The sequence below is a fragment of the Anabrus simplex genome, chromosome 10, assembly GCF_040414725.1.
Source record: "Anabrus simplex isolate iqAnaSimp1 chromosome 10, ASM4041472v1, whole genome shotgun sequence".
Taxonomy (NCBI): domain Eukaryota; kingdom Metazoa; phylum Arthropoda; class Insecta; order Orthoptera; family Tettigoniidae; genus Anabrus; species Anabrus simplex.
In genome coordinates this window covers 12,792,452-12,818,450 of record NC_090274.1, presented here as the reverse complement: position 1 = coordinate 12,818,450, position 25,999 = coordinate 12,792,452, and the positions used below count along the sequence as shown (strand labels likewise).

The following is a 25,999-nucleotide window of genomic DNA, read 5'->3' as shown; positions in this document are numbered from 1 at the left end:
CTAGATTTCTACGGTACCAGTGGCATGACAGAAAGAGCAGTGGCGTAGATACGACCTTCCCTTGGGGGAGGGGGGAAGCGGTATGAATAATAATAATAATAATAATAATAATAATAATAATAATAATAATAATAATAATAATAATAATAATAATAATAATAATAATAATAATAATAATAAACAGCATGAAGTTCCAGTAATACTGAAGAATAGATTCCCAAAACGGGGACATAAGAAGTCTGAAGTTGTTTGTATTTATTGTATAAATGTATATGTTGTAATTATTTCTGTTGTAAATATTTGTACATATATGTACCTGTTTTGCCTGCTGCCATTTCTTGATGGATACAGTACTTTTGTATCCATCTCTTGGCACAGGCCAGAGTAAAGTGTAGCTTTCACCGAAGTCCCAGTCTCATCCATGGCTGTGACAATATGGAAGCTGCTGGGGTATGGGTGGTGCTGAGTAATGGCATTCAGAGCACAACTAGTGCATCTGAGTGTTATGAAGGGTGTTGCTCATAGGGTCAGTCGTGCTGCAATAGCACTTTCTGACCCAGTGAGGAAAGCAATGGCAAACTACCTCACTCCTCGTCTTGCCTAGTACGCCTCATTTTGGTGCTGCCATTGGTTTTTGCGGTTTCCTTATAACCGCATAACTTTTGGTGGTGCTATTTGAGAGGATCCAACCAGCCTCTGGGCTGATGACCTAACAGACAGACAGATATGTACCTGTAGTTTCATAATCAAGAGGGTGACTCCTTGCTTAGGCCGAGTCAGCCCATTATGTTACTGGCACAAGCCGAGCCTTCCTAAATTGATAATAATAATAATAATAATAATAATAATAATAATAATAATAATAATAATAATCACATTTTCAATGCGAGTGGCCCATTTAAATGTCATTTACGGGGGAAGGGGGATGAAAAATTAAAGTCCACAGTCTGTTATCAGTTTCAACTGGGTCAGGAATAGAATGAATGAAGCCCCATCTAGAGGTGAGGATAGGAACTGCGCCGGCTGCCAAAGCCTGTCACACTCCTCTGGGGCAGTGATTAATGACTGACAGACGAAATTAAATGATAATGGAGAGTGTTGCTGGAATGAAATATGACAGGGAAAACTGGACCTGGAGAAAAACGTGTGTCGCCTCCGCTTTGTCCAGTATAAATCTGACAAAGAGTGAGAGTAGCGATTGACTGACTGGGATTTGAACCACGGAACCCAGCAGTGAGAGAGTGACATACTGCCGCCTTAGCTTCAGGGGCTCTTATGGGAGGGGGGGAATATGAATATTAATGACAATACAAAATATATGAATACACGTTTCAAACATATGTTTTCATTATGTTATTATGGTTTTGTATCTACTTACTGTATAACAAGGAGTACAAGAGCCTCATGGTGGGGGGTTATATATATCCCCCTTCTACCTGCCCCACCTTATCTATGCCAATGAGAAAGAGTATAAACCAGAGTGTACTATGAGGAGCAAACACCCGTGATAACGAGGGTAGCAGTACATGGATTCAACCACAAGATTGGGAGAAATAATAGGTTCCACAAACCAGATGAAGTATGCATTTGCTTTTTATGTGAATCGAGTTTGGGCATTTACTTTGTAACAATGTGCAAAGAGAACTAAATTATTAGTGAACTATCAAACGCTCCTTCAGGTGCACTTTTTGTATTTATGTACTGTACTTATTTATTTATATGCTATAGTAATATTATCAGTATTTTTTGTTTTATGTCCCACCAACTACTTGTACAGATTTTCAAGATGCCAAGGTGCCAGAATTTTGTCCCGCAGGGGATCTTTTACATGACAGTAAATCTACTGACACGAGGCTGACATATTTGAACACCTTCAAACACCCCCCCACCACAGTATCATATGCTATGTTGAGTAACAAAAGGTGTAGCAACTCAAAAAAATGTTTCAAAGTAAGCTTAACTACCGTACCAATCTAGTAAGCCCAGCATCATCAATGTTTTCTTCAAACCAGTATTGCGAACAACTTATGACAAAAAAGTAGCTAAAATTAATTGCCAAAATGGCCAGAAATTGTTAATATTAGGAGTAGCAAGCAAATAGTTGTTATATGCATTGTTGTAAATTATAAGACACTGTAGTTCACAAATGCACAAAACATTTTTTAATGAAATAGTTGTGTGAAAGAGGAGGAGAAAAATATTAACATACCATATGTCTTAAGTGATACTGAACTCACCTAACAAAAATATACACCATTGCCATTATCCCTCATCAACAGAACCTCCGAGAAGCTCTTGGACCGGGCGAGTTGGCCGTGCGCGTAGAGGCGCGCGGCTGTGAGCTTGCATCCGGGAGATAGTAGGTTCGAATCCCACTATCGGCAGCCCTGAAGATGGTTTTCCGTGATTTCCCATTTTCACACCAGGCAAATGCTGGGGCTGTACCTTAATTAAGGCCATGGCCGCTTCCTTCCAACTCCTAGACCTTTCCTATCCCATCGTCGCCATAAGACCTATCTGTGTCGGTGCGACGTAAAGCCCCTAGCAAAAAAAGAAAAAAAAGAAGCTCTTGGGGTGTGTGTTGATTTTTCTGATGATGCGTAAGCTGACACATGTTTCAACAAATGAGGACTTTCTAACGGGACCTCATAATTATGAAAACAACATTCTTCTGGATGGCTTAGTCCAAACCTTACACTCTTGTTTCTTAGTTTGTTTTAAACTATGTTAACTTGACTGAACACTCGCCTGATTTATGCATTTGAATGAGGCATCATTAGGGGCAAAAGAGCACCAGACCAATTCCAAATAGGGATTTTCTACTTCAGCATCTTTATACAGATTGAATTTTAGCCAGAATTTTGCTTTATGTCCCACTAACTACTTGAATGGCTTTTTGGAGATGCCGAAGTGCCAGAATTTAGTCCCGCAGGAGTACTTCTACGTGCAAGTAAATCTACTGACTCGAGGCTGGCGTATTTGAGCACCTACCACTACACTGAGCCAGGATCGAACCTGCCCAGAAGACCAGCACCTGAACCATCTGAACCACTCAGCCTGGCGAACACAGAGGATCTATTTACCTCTCACTGAAAACATATTCCTCCTCTGATTTTAATTTTTTGTGAATACTCAGCTGAATCCTTCATAAAGCTATGTTGGGATTATTTTGCAAAATCCCCAAACTAGCTATATTCAAGTCTGGAACTATACAAAAAATCACAATTAAAATGTCCAAAGCAAATATGGCTACAAATTGCCAAGTTAAGAATAGAAAGTGGTCAAAATATCATTACAATAATTCAGAGTAACTTTGATTTGATCAACTGGTAAATATAACTTTGCATTATTCCTCAGTTAATTGTATTGAATATTTTCAAATGGATTTACTATGATTACCCTAGACTTCATAATTTCTCCACAATAAGCTTGTGCTTGAGTGGAGTCCGAAAGATCATCTGAGACCACCGGACAGATGGGATAAAGACATCTGTAAGACTACTGGGATCAACTGGCAGAACATCGCTCAAGACCGTCCCAGATGGAGAGACCTCATGAAAACCTACCTTGCTTCGGACTTAAAGAGGCCACATTGTAAAAACGATTGAATATGGCTGATAGTGATAGTGAAGTTCTCAACTCTCAACTAGACATACCATCTCAGATTACCTTTGGTATTATTGATATTGATTCCTCTAGGAAACCTGAAATATTTGTTCTGAATTAATAAATTCATAATTCCAATATAAATGGCTGTTATTGAAAATTATACACTGACTGACAGAGCAAATGCAACACCAAGGAGGAGTGGTTCGAAAGGGATGAAAGTTGGGGAAAAAACAGAGCCGGCACGGAAGAATAATTAATGTTTATTTCAAACCGATATGCAGGTTACACAATGCGCACGGCATCGACTCAGTAGGATGTAGGACCACCGCGAGCGGCGATGCACGCAGAAACACGTCGAGGTACAGAGTCAATAAGAGTGCGGATGGTGTCCTGAGGGATGGTTCTCCATTCTCTGTCAACCATTTGCCACAGTTGGTCGTCCGTACGAGGCTGGGGCAGAGTTTGCAAACGGCGTCCAATGAGATCCCACACGTGTTCGATTGGTGAGAGATCCGGAGAGTACGCTGGCCACGGAAGCATCTGTACACCTCGTAGAGCCTGTTGGGAGATGCGAGCAGTGTGTGGGCGGGCATTATCCTGCTGAAACAGAGCATTGGGCAGCCCCTGAAGGTACGGGAGTGCCACCGGCCGCAGCACATGCTGCACGTAGCGGTGGGCATTTAACGTGCCTTGAATACGCACTAGAGGTGACGTGGAATCATACGCAATAGCGCCCCAAACCATGATGCCGCGTTGTCTAGCGGTAGGGCGTTCCACAGTTACTGCCGGATTTGACCTTTCTCCACGCCGACGCCACACTCGTCTGCGGTGACTATCACTGACAGAACAGAAGCGTGACTCATCGGAGAACACGACGTTCTGCCATTCCCTCATCCAAGTCGCTCTAGCCCGGCACCATGCCAGGCATGCACGTCTATGCTGTGGAGTCAATGGTAGTCTTCTGAGCGGACGCCGGGAGTGCAGGCCTCCTTCAACCAATCGATGGGAAATTGTTCTGGTCGATATTGGAACAGCCAGGGTGTCTTGCACATGCTGAAGAATGGCGGTTGACATGGCGTGCGGGGCTGCCACCGCTTGGCGGCGGATGCGCCGATCCTCGCGTGCTGACGTCACTCGGGCTGCGCCTGGACCCCTCGCACGTGCCACATGTCCCTGCGCCAACCATCTTCGCCACAGGCGCTGCACCGTGGACACATCCCTATGGGTATCGGCTGTGATTTGACGAAGCGACCAACCTGCCCTTCTCAGCCCGATCACCATACCCCTCGTAAAGTCGTCTGTCTGCTGGAAATGCCTCCGTTGACGGCGGCCTGGCATTCTTAGCTATACACGTGTCCTGTGGCACACGACAACACGTTCTACAATGACTGTCGGCTGAGAAATCACGGTACGAAGTGGGCCATTCGCCAACGCCGTGTCCCATTTATCGTTTGCTACGTGCGCAGCACAGCGGCGCATTTCACATCATGAGCATACCTCGGTGACGTCAGTCTACCCTGCAATTGGCATAAAGTTCTGACCACTCCTTCTTGGTGTTGCATTTGCTCTGTCAGTCAGTGTATATTTTCCACCTAACTCTGGCTCTAAGTAGCTTACCCAGTGGCCTCCAACATATGCACTAGCCATGCGTCTTGGTAGATGTGCTGGATACCAACTGATGAGCTGAAATTGGCACACTGCGATGAAACGCTGGCAACCAAGAATGAGTTAGCTGGAAAATGTACAATTTCCAAAAACAGACCATTTATATTATATTGGAATTTGGATGTTATTGGAGCTGACTGTGTACTGGTTTTAAGTTGTGTGAGTATATTTCTATAATCTTTCCTCAAATTGTTATTCTAAAATATTCTTCTTCTTCTTCTTCTTCCGAATGTGGCCATCTGTGGACCGCATAGAACTTAAGGCTTGTTGGCCTTTCTTCTCTTTTCTTCCCAGAACCTTTTCATTCTCTCGCTTTGTATTTTTCTCTCCTCCTCAGAGATTATCCGGTTGGGCTTCTTTTTAGGTGGTTTGTCCTCAAAAAATTTGATTTTGTTGATTATGTTTCTAAACTCTTTCCTTTTATTGATCACCTCTAGTGTAATTCCAACTTCTTCTGCATCTCTTTTGACCTCTTCTACCCACTTAGTGGTGGCCTTCAATCCTACAATGTACTTAAAGATCTTTTTGGTCAGTCTGCTTTCAGTAAATACAAAATTTTAATATTCCACCTACTCAATACTTTAGTAGGTGGAATATTAAAATTTTGTATTTACTTTAAGCATAGTCTCAACTCAATACGGAACCTAACAATGAAGTTTATTACTTTTAACAGTCTGCTTTCATCCATTCTTACTAGATGTCCGTAGTTCAACCTTCGCTTCCTCATTGTGTCTGAGATCTTTTCCGTATGTTTATAAAGATCCTTGTTTTTCCTTTTTTTCCAGGTTCCATCAGTAGTTTTCTGGGGTCCCAGAATCTTCCTTAGGATCTAAAATATTACTATAGATTCTGGTATTTTACATAAAAGAGAAAATGAAGATAAAGTGTTTTCTTCTTCATATAAACAAAATACTGTAGTGCAAAAATATATTTCTGGAGCATTTTCACATTAACTGTGTACTGGTACAAAGTAACCATGATAGTTGTCCAGACTGAATACTCAGATGAACAAATATAATTTTGCATTAATTATTTGAAAAGGATTAAAATATTCTAAATTTCTAATAAATAATATGCTTAAATATGAACCTCCTTTGTGGATAAAAATAATTCCAACCTATAGAGAAAACTGATCGATATGGTATATATAATAATGAGGTCAAGCAGTGGTAATTCTGAACTGTAGTAGGCCTAGAGTACGTTAGAACATACAAGTTATCATTGTTCATGTTAACATCAACTTCATTTCTGTTTTATATTATTCCAGACATTAGAAAACCATCTGTGAAAGCAGGAACCGGGCTATATGGTACAAAGACCTGATATTCAAATAAAAAGCTACAAAATGTGTTGGATGGTATTCATCTTCTCAAAACCCGTCAACAAGAAACTTTTCAATCGTATTTTATTGCTAGTCAAGCACTTGTTAATAAAATATTAAATAAACATTCCAGCAGAGCTGGTAACATCCAGTGGAAGAAGATAACATATTGCTCCAACATTGTGTGTGTCTACACACCTCACTATTTAAGGCGAGTGTAGAGCAGGCCGAGGGCCAACCACATTCAGTAATCCTATATCTATATTTGATTTGAGGTGCATTGAAAAATCATATCTTAATTCAAACAAGAGAGTTGTGAAGCGCTTCATAGGTAACATGCCTGGGGCCTATTCCACGAACGAACTTTGCAACTTTTCACTTTGCACTTTGCACTTTTCAGTTCAGATTTTGTTCCACCATCGCTTTTCAGATTTAGCTTGCAAAGTGAAAAGTGAAAAGTGAAAAGTTAGAAATCTTTTCACTTTTCAAGCCTGTTATGTTCCTCTATTGGTACAGAAATGCAAAGTGCAAAGAAATGAAGTGAAAAGTTTTCATAAATCTTGCAAAGAGATGATTCCCTTTTCATATGTTAATTAACAAGTATGTACATTAGTTTCTTGGCGTAGAATTTGGTTTAGTGATATAAACACGTCACGACGTGAGCTTTTGTTAGCATCAAGTGAGGACAGTGATGAAGAATCCAATAATGGAACGTACAAAGACAGGATTAATTTTCATAACCTCACTTCGACGTAATATCGCGAGTGATTTCGTATTATCCCAAGAGGCTGACTATATTCTTGAAATGATCGGTCATTTATTGAAAGATAAAGAAGTAAATTCCTTTCCAAAAAAGAACAAATTCTTATGTTTACATTTTTTAGTAAATGGTGCCCAGCTGTTCTGTGTAACAGCAATGCATGGGACATCAAAATCAATTATTTGCAGAACTGTTACCAAAGTCGTAGATATTATAGTAAATGTAATATTTCCTAACAGTACGTTGGCCTGATAATCCACTTAATATAGCGACGGATTTCTAATGAAGGGTGAATGTCTTTCTGTGTGTATATGTGTTGACGGTACTCTCGTTAATTGATGTGTGTCATCATTTGAGAGGTTATCTTTAAAGTTGTCAAAAAAGGATGTCACGTTTCTCCTTGACAACTTCCAGCACAGCCAGCTTCTTATAATAACCTTTCTTTCTCACGATAAAAACTTAAACGGTACGACAATTATACCGCCAAGTTCGCCGCGAAAAGTAAAGCATTAAAATCATATACAGTTTGCTCATTGAATAAACTCGATCGGATCACTCATTCGCAAAGACTTTTCACTTTGCGAAGAAATTGAAAAGTACAGCCTAGTTCATGGTGGAACAGAAAGACTTTGCACTTTGCAAGAATTGAAAAGTGAAAAGTGCAAAGTTGAAAAGTTGCAAAGTTCGTTCGTGGAACAGGCCCCTGGCTGTCAACGGGGAAAAATCTTTTCTGGAAAGACATGCTGCATGTATTGAAGAGAAAGTTTCATGAAACGTTGTTAGAAATTGAGCATAAGAGAATGAGAGTATCATAAATTTGCTTTTTCTTATGATTTTTATTTTACAATGTTGAGAAAGAAGTAAAAGATATTCCATGAGAGAATATATTCAGTTTTGATGAGACAGAATTGCATGATACTGCACTTAGTGTGAAACTCCCATTCTATTGCTCATTCAGATGTCCAGAAAAAATAATTTATTGTTTTAACACATTGCAGACCGGGTGCACTTCACCCCATGCACAGCCCTGTTCCCTGCCACTTTCTAACTACCTCCAAGCTGGAGTGCATGCATTCAAATAAACTGTCAGAACTTCACTAGCTTTTGAAGAACTACTGTGTAATTTTCTGGTGCCCCTCCTGAATAGTTGTTGAAATGCAGGTAGGTAAGTATTTGTTGAATTCTGTTTCAGCTCATAGTTTTCAGAAATATGGGGTTTTCTATTAGGGGATCGGTTGGCCAGTAATCTTTCAGACATGATTTCTTCACCTGCCCTATCAATATACATACAGCAATATTTTTTTAATTTCCCCGCTAGTGACATTAGTCCACTTTAGTGTTTTAGGGGTACGTTATGAGAATGTGAATTCTGCTCATAGTATAAGTTTGTCTGTTCAGCTACATAGTGAAAAAATTCCTCACCAAACATAAGTCCTGCTACTATGTTTCCAGATTCATTAGACCATACCTTTATACCAGGAGCACCTTCAAAATCCTCTAGCCTAGGTTCACTGTTGCCCATAACCCAGTTGTCAAAAAACACTACATTATTTACAATATTTAGAATATTTAGACCCGTAACACAATTATCAGATTCGTTCTGCACTACGTGAGTTCCACACCTTGAAGATAAGGCTATATCCTCGTCATCACTTGAAACATTGCTGTTAGAAGATATTTCATCATCGAACTCTAAATATTCAGTATCACTTGGATATTCAGAGCCTGTATCAGCATATCGTTCGTGAAGAATTTCATCCTTGTCTAAACACGTGTGATCCCTGGGCGCTGCCATCTTGCATGGCTCTTCGAACTTTGTAAACATGTTGTCAGGAAACGAAAAAAAACCCTATGATATGAAGAATAATCGAAAAGAAATGTGACTATCGATTGTGTAGAAACACACATAACAGAGTTCTATCACCCATGACCTGTAAATAGTTCCGGTATATCTCAAAAGATAGCACTAAACTTCAGTCTGCTGCTAACATGAGATAACTCGGGACCGGTCCGCAACACTACGCCAGGCAATCACAAGTTTTCTCAGGACTGGTCTGCATTGTGTTAAAGTATGCAACACATGTTTTGTGACAGTGCAAGTGATAATTTATTACCTCATTACATTATTTTCTAATGGACACAAAAGTTGAATACCTGACTGTTAGACACACCCCCTGGTACAAAAATGAATGTATCTCACAGTCCAAAGTATATATGATGACTGGTTCTAATACCATTTCCTTTCAATGGTAGAGTGTCTAGAAGAAAGTTTCAATAGGGGACAATTTTTCATCACACATTTTCATAAACTTATGCTATAAGCAACTAATTTCATTATTAGGTCCGCATTGATGGATATGACTTATTTTCTTAATGAAGAAAAAATCAAAGGAGAGAAAATTAAGAAAAAGATAACTATGGAACTTATGACCCGGACAAAGGAATAATATAAGGTTACAGTAATTATTGCAAAGCAAAAATGTAAAGTATTTGCAACAATTCAAAGCATATCATATACGCAAGCTCCAAAGTGGAAGAGCTGATGTATATCACACCACCTCTGGCTTATGCCAGACTCCACATCTCTCAGAACTAATTTGGAAATTGATTATTTTAATTTATCCTTAAAACATTGCAATGTAATAACATTTACTATGGCAACATTTTATTAAGACAATACACAATGAAATAACCATATATCAATCAAATTGTAAGAGTCTTATGGCTTGTAATTCATTACAAATAATGGCTGATAAAATAAGAACGCACAATGCCTTAAGCCACACGCCTCACTATTTAAGGCATGTGTAAAGAAGGCCAAGGGCCAAGCACATTCAGTAACTCAAAGTATGGTAAAGAATTTTAAAATTATGTGCAGAACATTGGGAATTTAGATCTCACAACATAGGCAATAAAATGATTTAGGTTACTAGGTGAACCTAGTAAAAGTTTCTGCAGAAAAGGTTTCCTATTTTTCCAAAACCTGTGAGTATCAAGCTAAAAGTTGAAGGTAAAATGATGAAGCTGAGATTTCATTGTTGAGTGTAAAAGATGCTGACATGAGGAATTACATTCCTCAGTTTCAATCGACCTCAGAACAGAACAGTAGGCTTATATGTAGATGCCTCAGAACTCCAGGTGGAATAAAAATAATTAGTACAACAGTAATAAAATGTGAAAAATCTTGCCAGTGCATCTCCATATACATGTGTGGCCATCACTTGCAGTCAGGGGAAATTGTGACTCATTTTTGAACATCACAGCTGTCTATTCTAGGTGAACCGAAGATTAGCTGTTTGATGACACAGTGTTAAGTGAGGCATTGAAACAGGATGTCCGGGTCATAAGTTCCATAGTTATCTTTTTCTTAATTTTCTCTCCTTTGATTTTTTCTTCATTAAGAAAATAAGTCATATCCATCAATGCGGACCTAATAATGAAATTAGTTGCTTATAGCATAAGTTCCTGTTCCTTATAGTCTGATCAGATACAATGACTCCTGTTGCCCTTCAGATGTCTTGTTGGAATTCCCTCGCACTGGCAGTACGATGCTACGCAGAAATGACCAGATATGGGTCATAATTTTGAGTTGAAGTGCATCAAAGACCTCATCCAACCCACCTGATCTATTTCGTATCGAATCCAGAACAGATAAATGACAGACAAGACACTTAAATCGTAAGCAACACAACAGAAATTCCTCCTTATATCAAAGTGACTGTTCTTGAAAAATGTACATTGTTAAGATATCTCCTTGTACATGCATGCACGGAAATGGTGTGCTGATGCAAAGTATGGTTTCCTTCCACCTCTTTGCTTAACTCATTGCTGCAGGTAGACATCCCGCTAAAAGACAGTTGTGATCAAAATTGGCACAGCGGCAGATGTATAGCAGTATACACTGACTGAGCAAATGTCATGCGATAGCGGAGCACTGATACGCAGGTGCGTTGTCTACGCACCACATGCTCCCTGTGCCAGCAGCAGTTGTATAGGAGACCTTGTGAGCAGTGGCTGTGCATGTGACAGGTGTAACATGGAACGTCATCGTGAGCTGACACCGTTCAAACGGGGTATGGTGTTCGGTGCCCGAAGAATGGGAAGTGCGATTTCGAAAGTGGTGCGGGAATTCGGCTTCACACGATCAACTGTGTCCAGGGGTGTATCGTGAATGGTTGAATGCGGGTGTCACCATCCATAACAGATGAACAACCGGTCGTCCAGACACCCTTGATGACCATGACCGGCGACATCTGAGCCGGATTGTCAATAGTGACAGACAGGCAACCGTGCAATAAATCATGGCTCAATTCAGCACAGGCCATGCTAGACACCTCTCCCAGTAGACAATCCATAAGAACATGGGTTCAATGGGGTATGGGAGCCGAAGCCGCACACGGGTGCCACTGTTAACCCAACGACATTGGGCACGACACGCATCACGATTTCAACTGCACCATGCCAATGGGAGGCACTGTGTATGGTGCAGACCACATGAAGTGATGGATCCCGCCTGCCTCGAAGGTGTGGCCCAGGGTGCTGGTGTCTCTGTTATGGTCTGGGGTGCATTTTCCTGGTATGGAATGGGCCCCTAGTTGTTCTGGAAGAGACTTTGAATGGTATGCGGACTGTTGAGCTGCTCGGAGACCATCTCCACCCATTTTTGGCCTTCCAGTGCCCAGACGGTTCTGCAGTGTTTCAAGATGATAACGCGCCACCACATCACTCTCATGTCGCCCGGGAATGATTCCAGGAACATGCAGCAGAGGTCTAACGACTGCTATGGCCACCCAGGAGCCCCGATATGAACCCTATCGAGCATATCTGGGATGTTCTGGAACACAGGCTCCGTGCCATGGATCCTGCACCCACAAACAGACCAGCATTGGCGGCCACTCTGTAAACGATTTGATGTCAGCAGCGGACTATCAGGGACTTATCGACTCACTTCCACAGCATCTCACTGCAGTTCGCAGGGCCAGAGGAGGCTCCAAACGCTATTAGGTGACTATCCCATGACATATGCTAAGTCAGTGTACATATACATACTGTGCCTTCAGCACTAATCGTTCACTCCCTTCCTTTTCATTTCAGTATTGGAGTGGCCTTCAACATTACCCCTTCACTCACTCCTTTCCTTTTCAGACTGACGTGGGGCAGTCTTGATTGTTTATGTTGGGACACCATTTCTGTGCATCTGTGTACATGCTCAAAGGTATACAAACTCCGCGAATCATAAAAATTCAGTATGTTTACCTTGTTGTGACATACCAACATATGGCTATGCACATCGTTCTGCAGGACTAATACAGAGGCAGTATGACACAGATGGTTCCTCCTTTGAATACACAAGGTCTCACTCCCTCCAATAAAGCTCCTGATACCAACTGAGACAAAAGTACTCTAAGATACCAGATGTTCAAAAGCAAGTTCCACTAATTCTTGTGGAAAATGTATGTTCTCAGGAGTTACAAGCCTCGGGCAATATAGAGAATAATGTAGATTACATAGTTGTAAATGTCCAACTCCTGGCTTCATACCATCTTGGAAAATTATGATGAATGTATACCCAGAAGTGGATACAAATTATGTGGTGAAAACAGAGTTTGAATGTGAAGCATGATTGCTAGAAAGGCAAGGAGGATTATAAGTACTGCTGAAAAGGACAGGGAGGATCTCGAAAATGCAGATGACCCTTGCTATGGTACAGGTATATTCTGTGGTGAGCAATCAATGAGTATAAACTTTGAAGCCGTTTTCTGAAAAAATATTATTTTTGAGAATTATAAACACTTTTCTCACAAACTAATCTTCTCAGAACAGAGAAACCTAAACTTCTAACAGATAATATGCAGAACATTATAAACCAAGATAAGCAGCATAACAATAAGATGAGCAGCAATTCTTTGAAAAATTATTTCTAAAATAGTAACAGTTAAATTACAAGCACATACAGAGGTTTATATTATATAGCACTTCTTGTTCATTCACAAGATATTAACTATAAGAACAAACGTTCAAGATTATAATAATAATGATGATAATGTTATTGGCTTTACGTTCCACTAACTACATTTACGCTTTTTTGAGATGCCGAGGTGCCAGAATTTATTTCCACAGCAGTTCTTTTATATGCCTGTAAATATTCCGACACAAGACTGACAAATTTGAGCACCTTAAAATACCACCGGACATCAAGATTACAAAATATTTGAGCATCTTCAAATACCACCGGACATCAAGATTACAAAATGGTAATCATGGAGTTTTGGATTCACTCTCTTTACACGATATATTATTCACTCCATGTTGCCTCATAAGATGAACGTTGAAATGATCTACACGACCAAACTTCTTGGAACAATGTGGACACTCAAATCTCTTTTCCTTAGTGTGGACTAACATGTGATTCGAAAGAACCCAACTTCGAGTGAACATCTTTCCACACGTCGGACATTCATGTCCGCGCTCCCCCGTATGAACAATTATGTGAGTTTTCAGATGATCAGTTCGAGTGAATGTCTTGTCGCAGTGCGGACATTCAAAGCGCTTCACTTTTGCCTCGTGTAAAGCCATATGTCTCTGTAGATGGTATTTCCTCAAAAACTCTTTAGTACATACGGGACATTTGAACTGTCTGTTTCCAGATGGGATTATATGGTTGGGTGCTTCAAAATCAGTACATTTGTCACTCTCTTCCCTGGAAGGAAAATGAAAACAAAATACCTGAGATTAGCGCTACATTTCAGATGAATACCATGTGTGAGTAATTGGAAACAGATAAAGAAAAACAGAAGTAGAAGAGATCCCAGGAGCATTTAATGTCACCCAATGAGCATATCCAACAGACAGGGCAAAAATGTTGATTGCTCAAGAAAAAAGAGCATGTCATGAAATGGCCAAAATAAGGCAAGTCCACACATTATGTCAGCTTAAAACATACTCCGCAGTTCCATAGTAAGGATACGTGGAGAAGTATAATATATCCATCGTAAGACATCCTGGCTATTTTAGTATAAATCAGTTTTAATGTTTTTCAGATTTCATAAATTTCCAAATAATTATATAGAATGTCAATTTAAAGTGTCCGCATAATCATTAATTTACAGTATCCAATTTCCATGTAATCAAACGTTTAAAATTAGCTCTCTAGACTTTTAAAGTTATCACATTATTAATATGGGAAAGTTGTATATTTTGAACTATACCCCATTTTCCTCCTGTTATTCCTAATTGTTATGGACAAATTTGTGAATGAGACAAAGGAGACAGGGAGTTGAAGGTAATGCTGTTTCCATAAGATACTGTGGCATGGGGAGCAAACAGAGAGGAAATAAAAGGGCAACTCAACATATTCTGTCATTAAGCACAGAATATGCAATAGACAATGTCATATACATGTTGTATACAGATATAAGTATATTATAATTTTGGTACATAATATGAACACTATTCTCAAACAAATAAAATTTAATACTGATTACATCCTATTCAAAGAGCTTCTTTGTTGAATATAAAGATTGCTAGAACAGTCAATGCCTCAATCTAGTTTTAAATATATTACAAAGACCCTGTACAGTAGTTAGTAATTAGCTTAGGACCTTCAATTGATAAATTAGATGACCTATATTTGTTTTCTGTAATCTGCAATATGGGTATATCCGAATGGTTTCTACACCTCACATTATGATTGTGAAAGTCATTTTGGTATACGTTTTACATTTGCATTAAAAATGTACAAATCAACTACAGTCAGAATAGAATTATCAGTAAACAAGTGTTTAAAGTTTGTTACCAGGTGGCAACTTGGATGCGACACGTAGAGCTTTCCTTTGGATTACAATGACTACATTGATTCTACTGCAATTTCCCCACAGTAAATCTCCATATTGCACAATGCTACCAAAAAATGTTAAGTGTTCATTTAAATAGGAACTTTCTTGGAAATTTGTCATTATGGGCCCTTAATAAATACAGTGCCTTTGATCATTTCTGTATGAAAAATTAATATGTGAATCCAAATAAGATCATAACAACCTGACAGGATAATTATCTTCAGTAACTGATGTTTAAGTTTTGTTGGAATTTAGTAAGAGCTTGTTTGTTGTAAAGGAATCACTTGCTGAATATAAGGTATCTTTTGATGCCGTCTAACTTCATCTACAATATTAGTGTTTGTTAAATAAGTTGTATCATCTACATATACAACTGAACTGGCTGTAGACTTCAAATTCTAAACCAGATAATTATTAACACCAAAAAAGAAGAGGGGATGCCCAAGTGGACGATGCAGACCCAGATAGAACGAGGGAGGGCAAGAGGAAGACACAGCCTAAGGTGGTTGAAAACGATCAAGGATAGTATAATTAGAAGAAACCTGGATTGCAACACAGTTAAGGAGGGAAAAAGGTTGTTGGATAGAGAAAGGTGTCAAACATCCCAATCCAGCAGGAGCTGGACAAGGGAGACGGATAAATATAATATTAATTCTTTTATTCTACAGATACTAAAAGGTGTTTCAAATTCTTCACAAGGAGTTTCAGGATTGTCCTGTATGCCACGCAGTATATTTGGATAATATTTTTTCAGTTGTATGCGAAAGAAATACTCCAATTACAAAACAATTGTCCAACCCAATGGAAAAAGACAGGTGGGTAAGCGGTGGTTTGGCACTAGTGAGGATGAGAGAAAGGTACACTTAGCTCTCTTTGTTATAATGTCTTAGGTTCGAAAGCTCTGTATTCAATTGTATCATAAGAGAAGTAAGTGCCTCCTCATATACCCGAGTATTTCCAGCTTATTGCACCAAATCTTGATTCTAAAGAAACTTTACAGAGAGACAAATCCTCTGCATGCTATATTAAAAAGTAGCATGAAAAGATTCCAACAGTGTTACGATCTGTGATGAGTTTTGCTTTGGTATGCACCATACTGGAATTTATTTTCCTTTTAACATTATGGAGAACATGGAAACTGAATTTATTTTCCTTTTAACATTATGGAGAACATGGAAACTATGGTCTTCCTGTGGCAAAATATTATTTTAAATTTAACAATAGTATATTTGACTTATACTATTTTTGTGTTTAATACATGTCTAATTCGATATTAAAAAGAACACAAAGTTTAAATCCATGTTCCTTTTTTTCTTGAGGACCAAATGTTAACTGTTACCTAAAAGGAAGTTGGGTCAATTAGTCCGTGCACCATGCTCCTATTTTCCGAAAATGAATGTGCTTTCCATGGAACAGAGTATTGTAAATACAGAGTTTTTCCAGGGACTAGAATTTTTTAACCTTAAATGGGGGTTAACCTTAAATCGAGGTTTCAGTAGAAAGCAAACTTCTGCCAGAAATCTTTGCCTGTATTGACGAATTGCATCAACACACATTATTTACATAATGACAACAATAAAACAAGACCCTACACACTAACCCATAATTACAACTATTTCTGTAGCACTAGTACAGTAGTCAAAGATTGTAGATTCCCAGTACACCACAAAATTATAACATTCACAACATATTTACACACTGACAACAATACATTAAGCTACTTTGCCTGTATACATTACAAATGTACACAACTGTCAATATCTCATTTTTTTAAATAATCAAAGATGGCAGTCTGCTTTTTAGCACTGTTAGATTTTAAGTTCAAAATGTCCATTTTCAATTGGTTTAGTCTGTCTATAACAGAGCTGTCAACTAACGGGCACATGAGCGTTTCTCTCCACTTCCCGAATCAAGTCTACTTTATCTGCGACAGGCAGTTTTTCTTTTCACTGCCATAGTGAACTTCACTAAAACAATGAACTAGAGCAAACTGACATAGAGCTGGATAATCCACGCAATACACAACAGATGAAGTGATGCCAACTTACGTAACCTGACGCTATACTCTAATGTTGTTACAGATGTACACACTCAAACAGAGCTAGGTCACGTAGCAAAGAGAATGCCACGTACTGCGTGCATGCAAGCAAAGCATCGTGAGTATTTGAACATTGTGTCATCATTAGACTTCGCCACAGTCGGCTAAGTTCGAGCTCGCTCGTGCGTGTAGCAAGGAATCAATATGGAAGATGATCGATCCTGTTATATAAACACTAGGTTCGAGAGTACGAATACTGATAACGGAGAAACTAACGTGGCTAAAATTTGCCTGTAACAATGCATGAATCAGTGAAAGAGTTATTATTGTAACAGAAGGATATTGCACACATTAATATAGGAATTTTCGAAGGGCATAATATATTGTCATTATTCTACTGTACTGCAGTGGCCACGGTCGGATGTGTATCAGAGTCTGACATTTCACTTTACTGCTAGGCATCCATGCTCTAAATTCCTCTTATGACTTGAATCACCATTAGCAATCTTATGCCACCTTTTTCATACGTTTTAATGTCCTATAACCATAACAAATAGAAATAAATACTTGCGAATTTTAAAATTTCCTAACGCTAAATGAGGGTTTTGCTGTAATGTTAATTATGTTAAATCAAATATAAAATTGCATCTTTCTCATGGCGTAATTTTCAGGACTTGAAATTTCTTCCGTTAAATGCGGGTTTACATTAAATCAAGGTCAAGTAGAATCGGGGATATACTGTAAATATATACATCTTGGGTGAAGCAAACATAATTTGAAAACAGAATGAGATAATGATAAATTTCTCCTTCATACACTTAATTCAATATCTATTTAGAAAATTTAACACTATATACAAGACAACGTTGTTTAAATTTATGTATTACCTTAACTCTAAATGGTTTTAGCATAACTAACATCATAGTCTTTTGTACAGAACCATAAGAACTACCTATTTGCTGACAAAGTTTTGCAAGGAATTTTTCAAGCAGAATACAGTAAAATTGAGATTTATTTCTTTAAGCACTGTCTTAAGAAGTCTTCTTTGCTTCCTATCACAGGTATTGTCAACAAGCCTGTAGTTTGTGTACCTCGTCAATTCTTAAGCAGCGGTACTTGTGCCTGGGGGTGGAGACAGCTCATTCACTAGAGCGCAAAAGGGTGGGCTGGTTGCCACAGCACTAAAATGAAACTTATTGTGATATTGAGGAAAAACGTTTCTGTTATAATAAGTACAGCAAAGAATTGTTTTATGTTGCGTTTGTGAGATAGTGAGTTATGATTAATGGTAGTTTATCCTTTCTTATTTTAGTTTTGAAATTCCTTTCTGCATCTGCAGTTTAATACAATAATTTAGTTTGATGTTATTGAAGAAAGACTACTTTTCAATGTTATATAGGCAAGAAGGCAAAGAACAAATTTTGTCTTGTACAGTTTCAGATATAACATGTGTCATTAATAGTTCTGTTTATTATTAGACATGTATTAAACACAAAAACAATATAATTCAAACAGATACTTTTGAGCTCAAGTCATTTAATTTTTATTTTGCTACAGGAAAGACCAAAGTTTTCATGTTCACAATTACTTTAAAAGAAAAATAGGTACTTTGTTCAAAACTGCTTTAATATCAATGAAGCATCGTGTCTTGTTTCCAATCACAAAATAATTTTTTTAAAGTTCCTTTAAAATAGAACAAATTTACTTTAATTGTATTTACTAAAATTAGGATAACAAATCATGGGTTGCGTGTCAGGATGCCAAATTCATTCCCCCATTCCACTGCTGCACATACGCTGCTTGAACGACAGGACCGTGCAGGCAAGTAACTTCTGAAAACATTACTTTGCACTAAGTTGACTGCTTCTGTCTTACCATGAACACTTCTCAGAGCAGAGTTTATTAACCAATATATAAAACACATTCATCTGGAACTCAACCAGCTGGGAATTTCTCTTCACGTAATCTCCTCACAGCACCAGAGGACTCCAAACAGAGAAACGAACTGTATATGAATGCTTGTTATGGAATAATATAGGCCCATTTCACCATTTTGAATTTCTGGCATCGACCAAACTGGTTGTACAATTCAGCCAGTGTAAAATCTGGGAGATAGTTCGGCAGCCCTGAAAATGGTTTTCCATTTTCACACTAGGCAAATGCTAGGGCTGCACCTTAAGTAAAGCCACAAGCACTTATTTTAAATTCTAGACCTTTCCTATCCTATCATTGCCAAAAAAAAGTTGTCTAAACTGGTATGATGTTAAAAAGATAGTAAATAAGTGTTCTCAACAAACTTCATTGTAGAATAAGAGATATATTTCCTTTACGGTTCAAACAAGACTGACCAAGTGGTTCTGAGCAAAGGCATATTCTATTATGCAGTCCAAGCGGCTGCTCGGTCATCGACTCAGAATAAACTGTTTCAGGAATAAATGCATGTCTACCAAATTAACTGTGAGACCCTGCCCCAACATTAAAGAAAAACTGAAGTATAAACACATTTCTCTTATCATTACTTGGGAAGAATAGCAATGAAGGAAAATGGCAGAGATTTTGTATAATTACGAATCACACCAACTGTACTTTTGTCAAATACAATTTGAACCTAAGGTAGAAGCTAAAAATCATTTCAGAAGAAGAATAAGGTCGTATTAGTCCGTACTGAACAAATAATCTTTATGTTAAATGGTTTATCTGCCAGTCAATACTTCAGGAGTTTATCCTTCAGTGCAATTCTTCAGATCAGTGCCACATCCCAGTACTGCACAATGACCAGTCAACACTAAAGATAAAAGAACAACCTTCATATCGTGATACACTGCCATCTTCAAATTAATAGGACTGTGTTTATCCCATCCTGGGTTCTTTCTGATGTTTCTTTCTCTAAATGACCCCATTTTTGACCTGTTTTGATCCTTTCCATTACTTATACTGACTGGTGGAGGGCTGTTTCTCCTCCTGTATTTTTCCTAGATTCCATCATTCACTACCTATATTAATCTCATTCTTTTCAACTCCTTGTTTCCTCTTTTTAAACTCCACTCATTTTGGCCCATATAGAGTGGGATCCTTCTCTCATACACATCACCAGATACTGCTGGATTCTTTAGGATGTACAGGCTATTAATAATGAACTCACCTATTTACTTCGTCAATGCAAATTTCTCGTTTAATGTCATCACTTTCAGGGTATTCTCCTTCAATGCTCCCTTCTGCCTAAAAAAAAAGATTTTTATGATGAAAATGCAAGTATAAAGAGGATAATGGGTGAATTAATAATATCACTTGTTTTAAATGTTCCCCCAGCATTAAGTGAGAGCAGTATGACAGAATTTTGTCTCAGAGGAGATTCTTATAATGCACTGGATTAACTGCATTTAAAGACCCACAAATGACATCAACCTCAGCCAGGATCACACTCCCTATTCTGAAAACAAAAGGATGACTAATGGACTGTGACACACAGTCTGGTTGAATTAGTGGTCAGAAGTCATTTCAATAAGGTGGGAGTTGTGATTACATTTTTAAGGAGATATACCCTTCTCTTTTATAAGATGCTTTACGTTGCACTGACGCATATAGGTCTATGGCATGAATGGGACAGGAAAGGGCTAGGTGGGCGCAAGGAGGAAGTGACTATGGTTTTAATTAAGAGTCGCCTGGTATGGAAATGGCAAACAAACGAAAACCATATTCACGGCTGGAATAGAAAAACGCCTATATATTCGTCCACCTAGTCAATACAATTCCATTTATTTAGAATTTTTAAACTGAAAAATCATTACGTAACTAGGACATGTTTTGACGCCTTAGATAAAGGAATGAAACATACATATTGTCTAAACAATAGAATGATGCATCATAATTCCTACATTCTAAAGTGATAAAAGGTTCATGCATTAAAATGCTCTCTTTTAAAAAACATGAAAAAATGAGCTCAGGTTATAAATGGCTAAAAAAAACCCAGGAAGATTACATGAGTAAATATGGTAATAAGTTTTCACATTGTACACAGTCTTCTGTTTTTGGTAATATCTTCACACTTTATGAGTTTGTTTGTTTACTTAAAAATTAGAATGACAAAAATAGGTAACAATTTCCATTTCCTGGTGTCTATAAGTTCTGTGGTCTCTACTCTATACCAACTTGCAAGCCTCTGGGGATAATATGAGGTTAATTAAGGATTAATGTAAGAAGAATGCAGGGACGTTTCACTTATTAATTTCCTTGAAATGGCATTTTCCCAAGGAAACAAAACAAATCTGGTATTGCAATGTTTGAGTAAAGTACTGAGAGTATATTTTCAAGCATGTTCCAACCAACTTGTCTCAAGGCCTTGGCAAGTTCCATTCATAAAGACTAGTTTACAAGATAAAAGAAGCAATCTTACCCCAGGATCACTTGGTTCTATCTTTGGCATCACCAGAAGGACCTTATCTGGCTCACAGTGTATAGGGGAAGAGCTTCTATTGGATTCCTGGGGGAAAAAAATATACAGCCAAATTAGCAAGAAGTTAATACTTCAGATCCAAACATGATGAAAACACAAAAAATTATACATGCTTATCTCCCGTTTACATTGTCTTGAAGATATGATTTTAGAAGGAAAACTGAATGCAATGGCATCAGGCAGATGCAATGCATTTCATTTTTTAGCTTTTTTCTTTCTGAGTAGGGTAGAAATTTCTCAATAACTTTGATGACAGTTTGCCAATGGCCCCTGTGAACAAAATAAAACCAGCAAACCTGACAGATTATATTTGTGTCTTTGCAGAGTAAAAAAATATGAAGGTTTCAACTTCAACAAGTAGCATCAGAAGGCACTTGCGAGACTGCTCAAAGTGATGAAGAATTTGACAATGAGAGGACGCAGATGATGTCCATAATATTTAAGTTGACATTCTTCAGTGGAATTAAACTCTTATTAATTTAATTTTATGTTAAGTAATGCTTTCTTTACAATCACCAAAGTCACAAAAAATGTTTTTTTAATATAATCTGTAATAATTATAGTGCACGTCACAGCTGTCGTCAGTACAAAATGATGTCAGGAACATATCTGGAATGTTGAAGAAAATCATCAAATATTTTAACCCTAGAATACTAACATTATTCGCTAGTTGCCCATTACTAACATATGTGAAATTTTGTACATGCACGTCCATATCTGCGTTTGAACAATAAGAAAACTCCACATTATTTAAGAATTACGAAGTACAGTTTGCATTATGTTGTTAGTAAAGAGCAATTCAAAACACCAAAGTGGATCAGCTTTACGTTCGACATAGGTCCTGGTCGGATATGAACTATGCTCTCTTTCCTGTGTTTGAATCAGTTGTTTTCCATATATGCCCATCCTTACCAAAGAGTTTATCCACTTCACTGTCAACAAAAAGCTGTTCTAGATGTTGTGAGCCTGAAGCTGAGCTGTTTGAAGTTGTTCTCTTCCTAGTTCCTTTTGGAGATTTCCGTATCAGTCTCCGCTCAATTTGCTAAATTTCAACAGAAGCTCGCAAATCTGGATAACAGTTTGGATCATCATCGGAGATTCCTTCTGCTCAGATTCAGATTCTAAATGGTTGTCTTCTCCACTCTCATCTTCATCATGACCTCCTCCTATTTCACTCCTCGTTTATCCATTGTATCCTAGAAAGACCAATGCCTAATAACTATAAAGCAACGATCCAGAATGAGCAACCTACCTGCATACGACAACATCGAAGAACCTGTTACATACTAATAAGTAAGTTTTACGTAAAAACGATAATGCATCAATACTAACAACATGTTTTAAAAAAAAGCACAGTGGCTTACCAAATGTAAACTCTCCTGGCATTCGCTCCACACACATGCATCTAAATGCTATGGTGACATCATCCACGTTGGCCAGCAGAAGCACTGCATGGAGGTGGTCTGCTGGGGGTAACGCAGGAAGGAGCAGTGCGCAGTTATATGACGCAAACACTTAAATTTTACATATGTTAGTATTCTAGGGTTAAGAGAGTTGGATACAGTACTTGAAACAAACCATATTTTATGAACACCAAAATCCTGTCTTTAATCTGTTGTTTCTTTAAAGTGTAATTGTTCAAATCAAGTTGAATTTTCTAGCACTGAGAATTTAGCATACCTCAGGTGGAGACTCTTCACCATCCTCTGAAGGTGGCTCAGTTTTGATGGCTGAGGCTGAAGCAACTTCCATAGCCTGTACAAGACAAAACAATAATTATTAGAAAAAAATTGTCTTCATCATTTATTGATATACAGGGAGCTTTCTGAGTAGTGCTTTACCCTTTTGTATGGACTATCTTTGACTCACTGTCTGGCAAAACCTAGAGTAATAATTTGCTTGTCAGATATAGTTGTGGAGTACCTTCACTAAATAATTTATTCTGTAAAAACAACTAAAGATATCGCTTTCAAATTTTGTAACAATGGAAAATACACTATAGTCATTCTAAAATGATACAATGAGATCATCTAATTACACCCAAGATCCACCCCCCCCCCCCCCCGCACTATTCAGAATGATACATCAAGAAACATCCAATACGGTGCATAATTTTAAATTGCTTGTTCTTGAAGTCAGTCTAAATTTCTGGATCTGATGGGGCTCTTATTTTCTTGGTAATACAGAGAATGCAGGAATTCACCCTGAATCTCCCAATTTATTTCATTTTCGGGATCATTCGGATGAAAATATTTAGATAGCAAATAATACTTCTTCTCAGACATACAAATTATAAACAAATTTTCACTGAATGGAAATGGAAGATAAATTGACATTAGTTGGACTATTATTTATTTATTTATTTATTTATTTATTTATTGTTCAACAGGCATTTCTGCCCACTTACAGAACATTCCCATTTCTTATTTCTAATTTTATAAATAATTTAAAATACAAATTAAAATATAAACCTAATATTATACTTAAGAACTATGGACAGTGGTAAGTGTGTGTTTCAAATTATTTTAATTCCTCCCAAAATATACATTATTAATCTAAATTAATCTAAGGACTAAATTATTCATGGTACACAATAATGCTATTCTATTTACTTTATGCCTTCTCTCTGTGCGAGTTCCCTTCGGACTGGCCTTCACAAGATACTCTTGTCGTGAAATATGTCCACGTTTGGCATTTTATTAATTGACATATTCTGTTTAATAGCGAATTCGTATGGTGATTTGTGTTTGACCTTTTAACAAAGAGAGTTAAATTATTTCTATTACTTCCAAACGGTGCATATAAATTTATTTGGTGGAGTAACTCTCGGTTATCTGCTTTACCTTTGAGAATTCTATGTAGGTAGTTTACACAGGTTAATGTTCTCCTCGTATGCAACTTATCTATCCCAAAATTTGTTATTAAGTCACTATATGCCACATATTTTGCGCTAGTTTTAGAGATACAGAAATACAGATATCTTAGAAATTTAGCTTGAACATTTTCTATTTCTTTTATACGTTTGATACATGATGGATTCCAGACTATAGAGGCATATTCTATTACTGTTCTAACTAGTGAATTGTATACCTGTATTATCGCTTTGATATTTTTAAATTTGTTTGTGTTTCTCATTAGAAATCCTAGGTTCCTATAGGCTTTATTTACGGCGTTATTTATGTGTATATTGAACTGAAGTTTACTATCAAATATCACTCCTAAATCTTTCTTTTCTTCAACTCGTTTTAGGCTGATGCCGTTCATTTCATAAGAATGGATTTTTGGTTGTCTTTTTCTAGTAAAGGTCATTGATTCACATTTCTTAACATTGAATTGAAAGGAATTGTGTTTTCCCCATTCAACCAGTGCTGTGAGGTCTTGTTGTAATTTTTCGCTATCTTTGTTTGAACTAATCTGCCTGTAAATTTTCATGTCATCGGCATATAACTGAAATTTAGAATTCTTCAACACAGAGCCAATATCGTTAACAAACAGAATGAACAACAGTGGACCTAATTTTGAACCTTGGTTTATGCCTAAAGTTACCCTGTACATGGATGAAGCTACCCCTTTGAAACTAACAAACTGAAATCTATTCCTGAAGTAGGAGTTAAAGAATTCGACTAGTTCAGGGCTAAAACTAAAACTGTGAAGCTTGTTTAGAAGTTTATGATGATCAATCCTATTGAATGCTTTTGTCATGTCTGTGTATATGATATCCACTTGCCCCCCTTGATCTAAAATAGATGACACATAGTTTGTAAAGTTTACTAAATTCGAACTTGTTGATCTCCCTTGCATAAAGCCATGCTGTTGCTCTATGATGACTTTCTCAACATGTCGATAGATATTACAGTAAAGTATATCCTCAAACACTTTGCATAAGACCGATAGTATTGATACTGGTCTATAATTATGTATATTTTCGATATTACCATCTTTGTGAATTGGACACACTCTTGCCTGTCCTGTGCCGTATTTCAATTTCCCTCAGATTCATATCCCATTCCAGCTGCTTCCCATGCCATTTTTATTATCATACCTACAAATTCAAATTCACTTCCATCGCATTTGTCAACATATTGATCTAATTTGTAACAAATATCCTCCGCGCTCAACTGGTTATGACCAGCCTTGCTGCTGCAATGTGTTTACATTCAGTCAGCTGTCTGTTCTATCTAAGAAAACATATAAAAGAACACTTTATTTTAGGATTCCGTGCATGCCAGTTGTATCTAGGAAGCGTAGGAAATTCACTGGTTCCAAAAAGTTATAAGTTTAGCAGACAGATGGCAGAGGAAGTCGGTTTGAAAGTCGA

General features: G+C 37.7%; 1 protein-coding gene across 2 annotated transcripts in view; it reads right to left on the bottom strand.

Annotated features, from left to right (window-relative positions):
• Positions 1-13,088: 13,088 nt before the first annotated feature.
• The window catches only part of LOC136882185 (zinc finger protein 84), a 120,308-nt gene continuing 107,397 nt past the window's right edge, over positions 13,089-25,999 (bottom strand). The window contains exons 5-8 of one of the 2 annotated variants that reach the window (XM_067154742.2): positions 23,362-23,436; positions 21,622-21,708; positions 20,371-20,447; positions 13,089-14,055 (exon numbers count right to left, since the gene is read on the bottom strand). In XM_067154742.2, coding sequence (XP_067010843.2) covers positions 21,651-21,708; positions 23,362-23,436 — 133 coding nt within the window. In that variant the 3' untranslated portion in view covers positions 13,089-14,055; positions 20,371-20,447; positions 21,622-21,650. The remainder of the gene's footprint in view (positions 14,056-20,370; positions 20,448-21,621; positions 21,709-23,361; positions 23,437-25,999) is intronic. The other variant, XM_067154743.2, reaches the window with a different exon arrangement.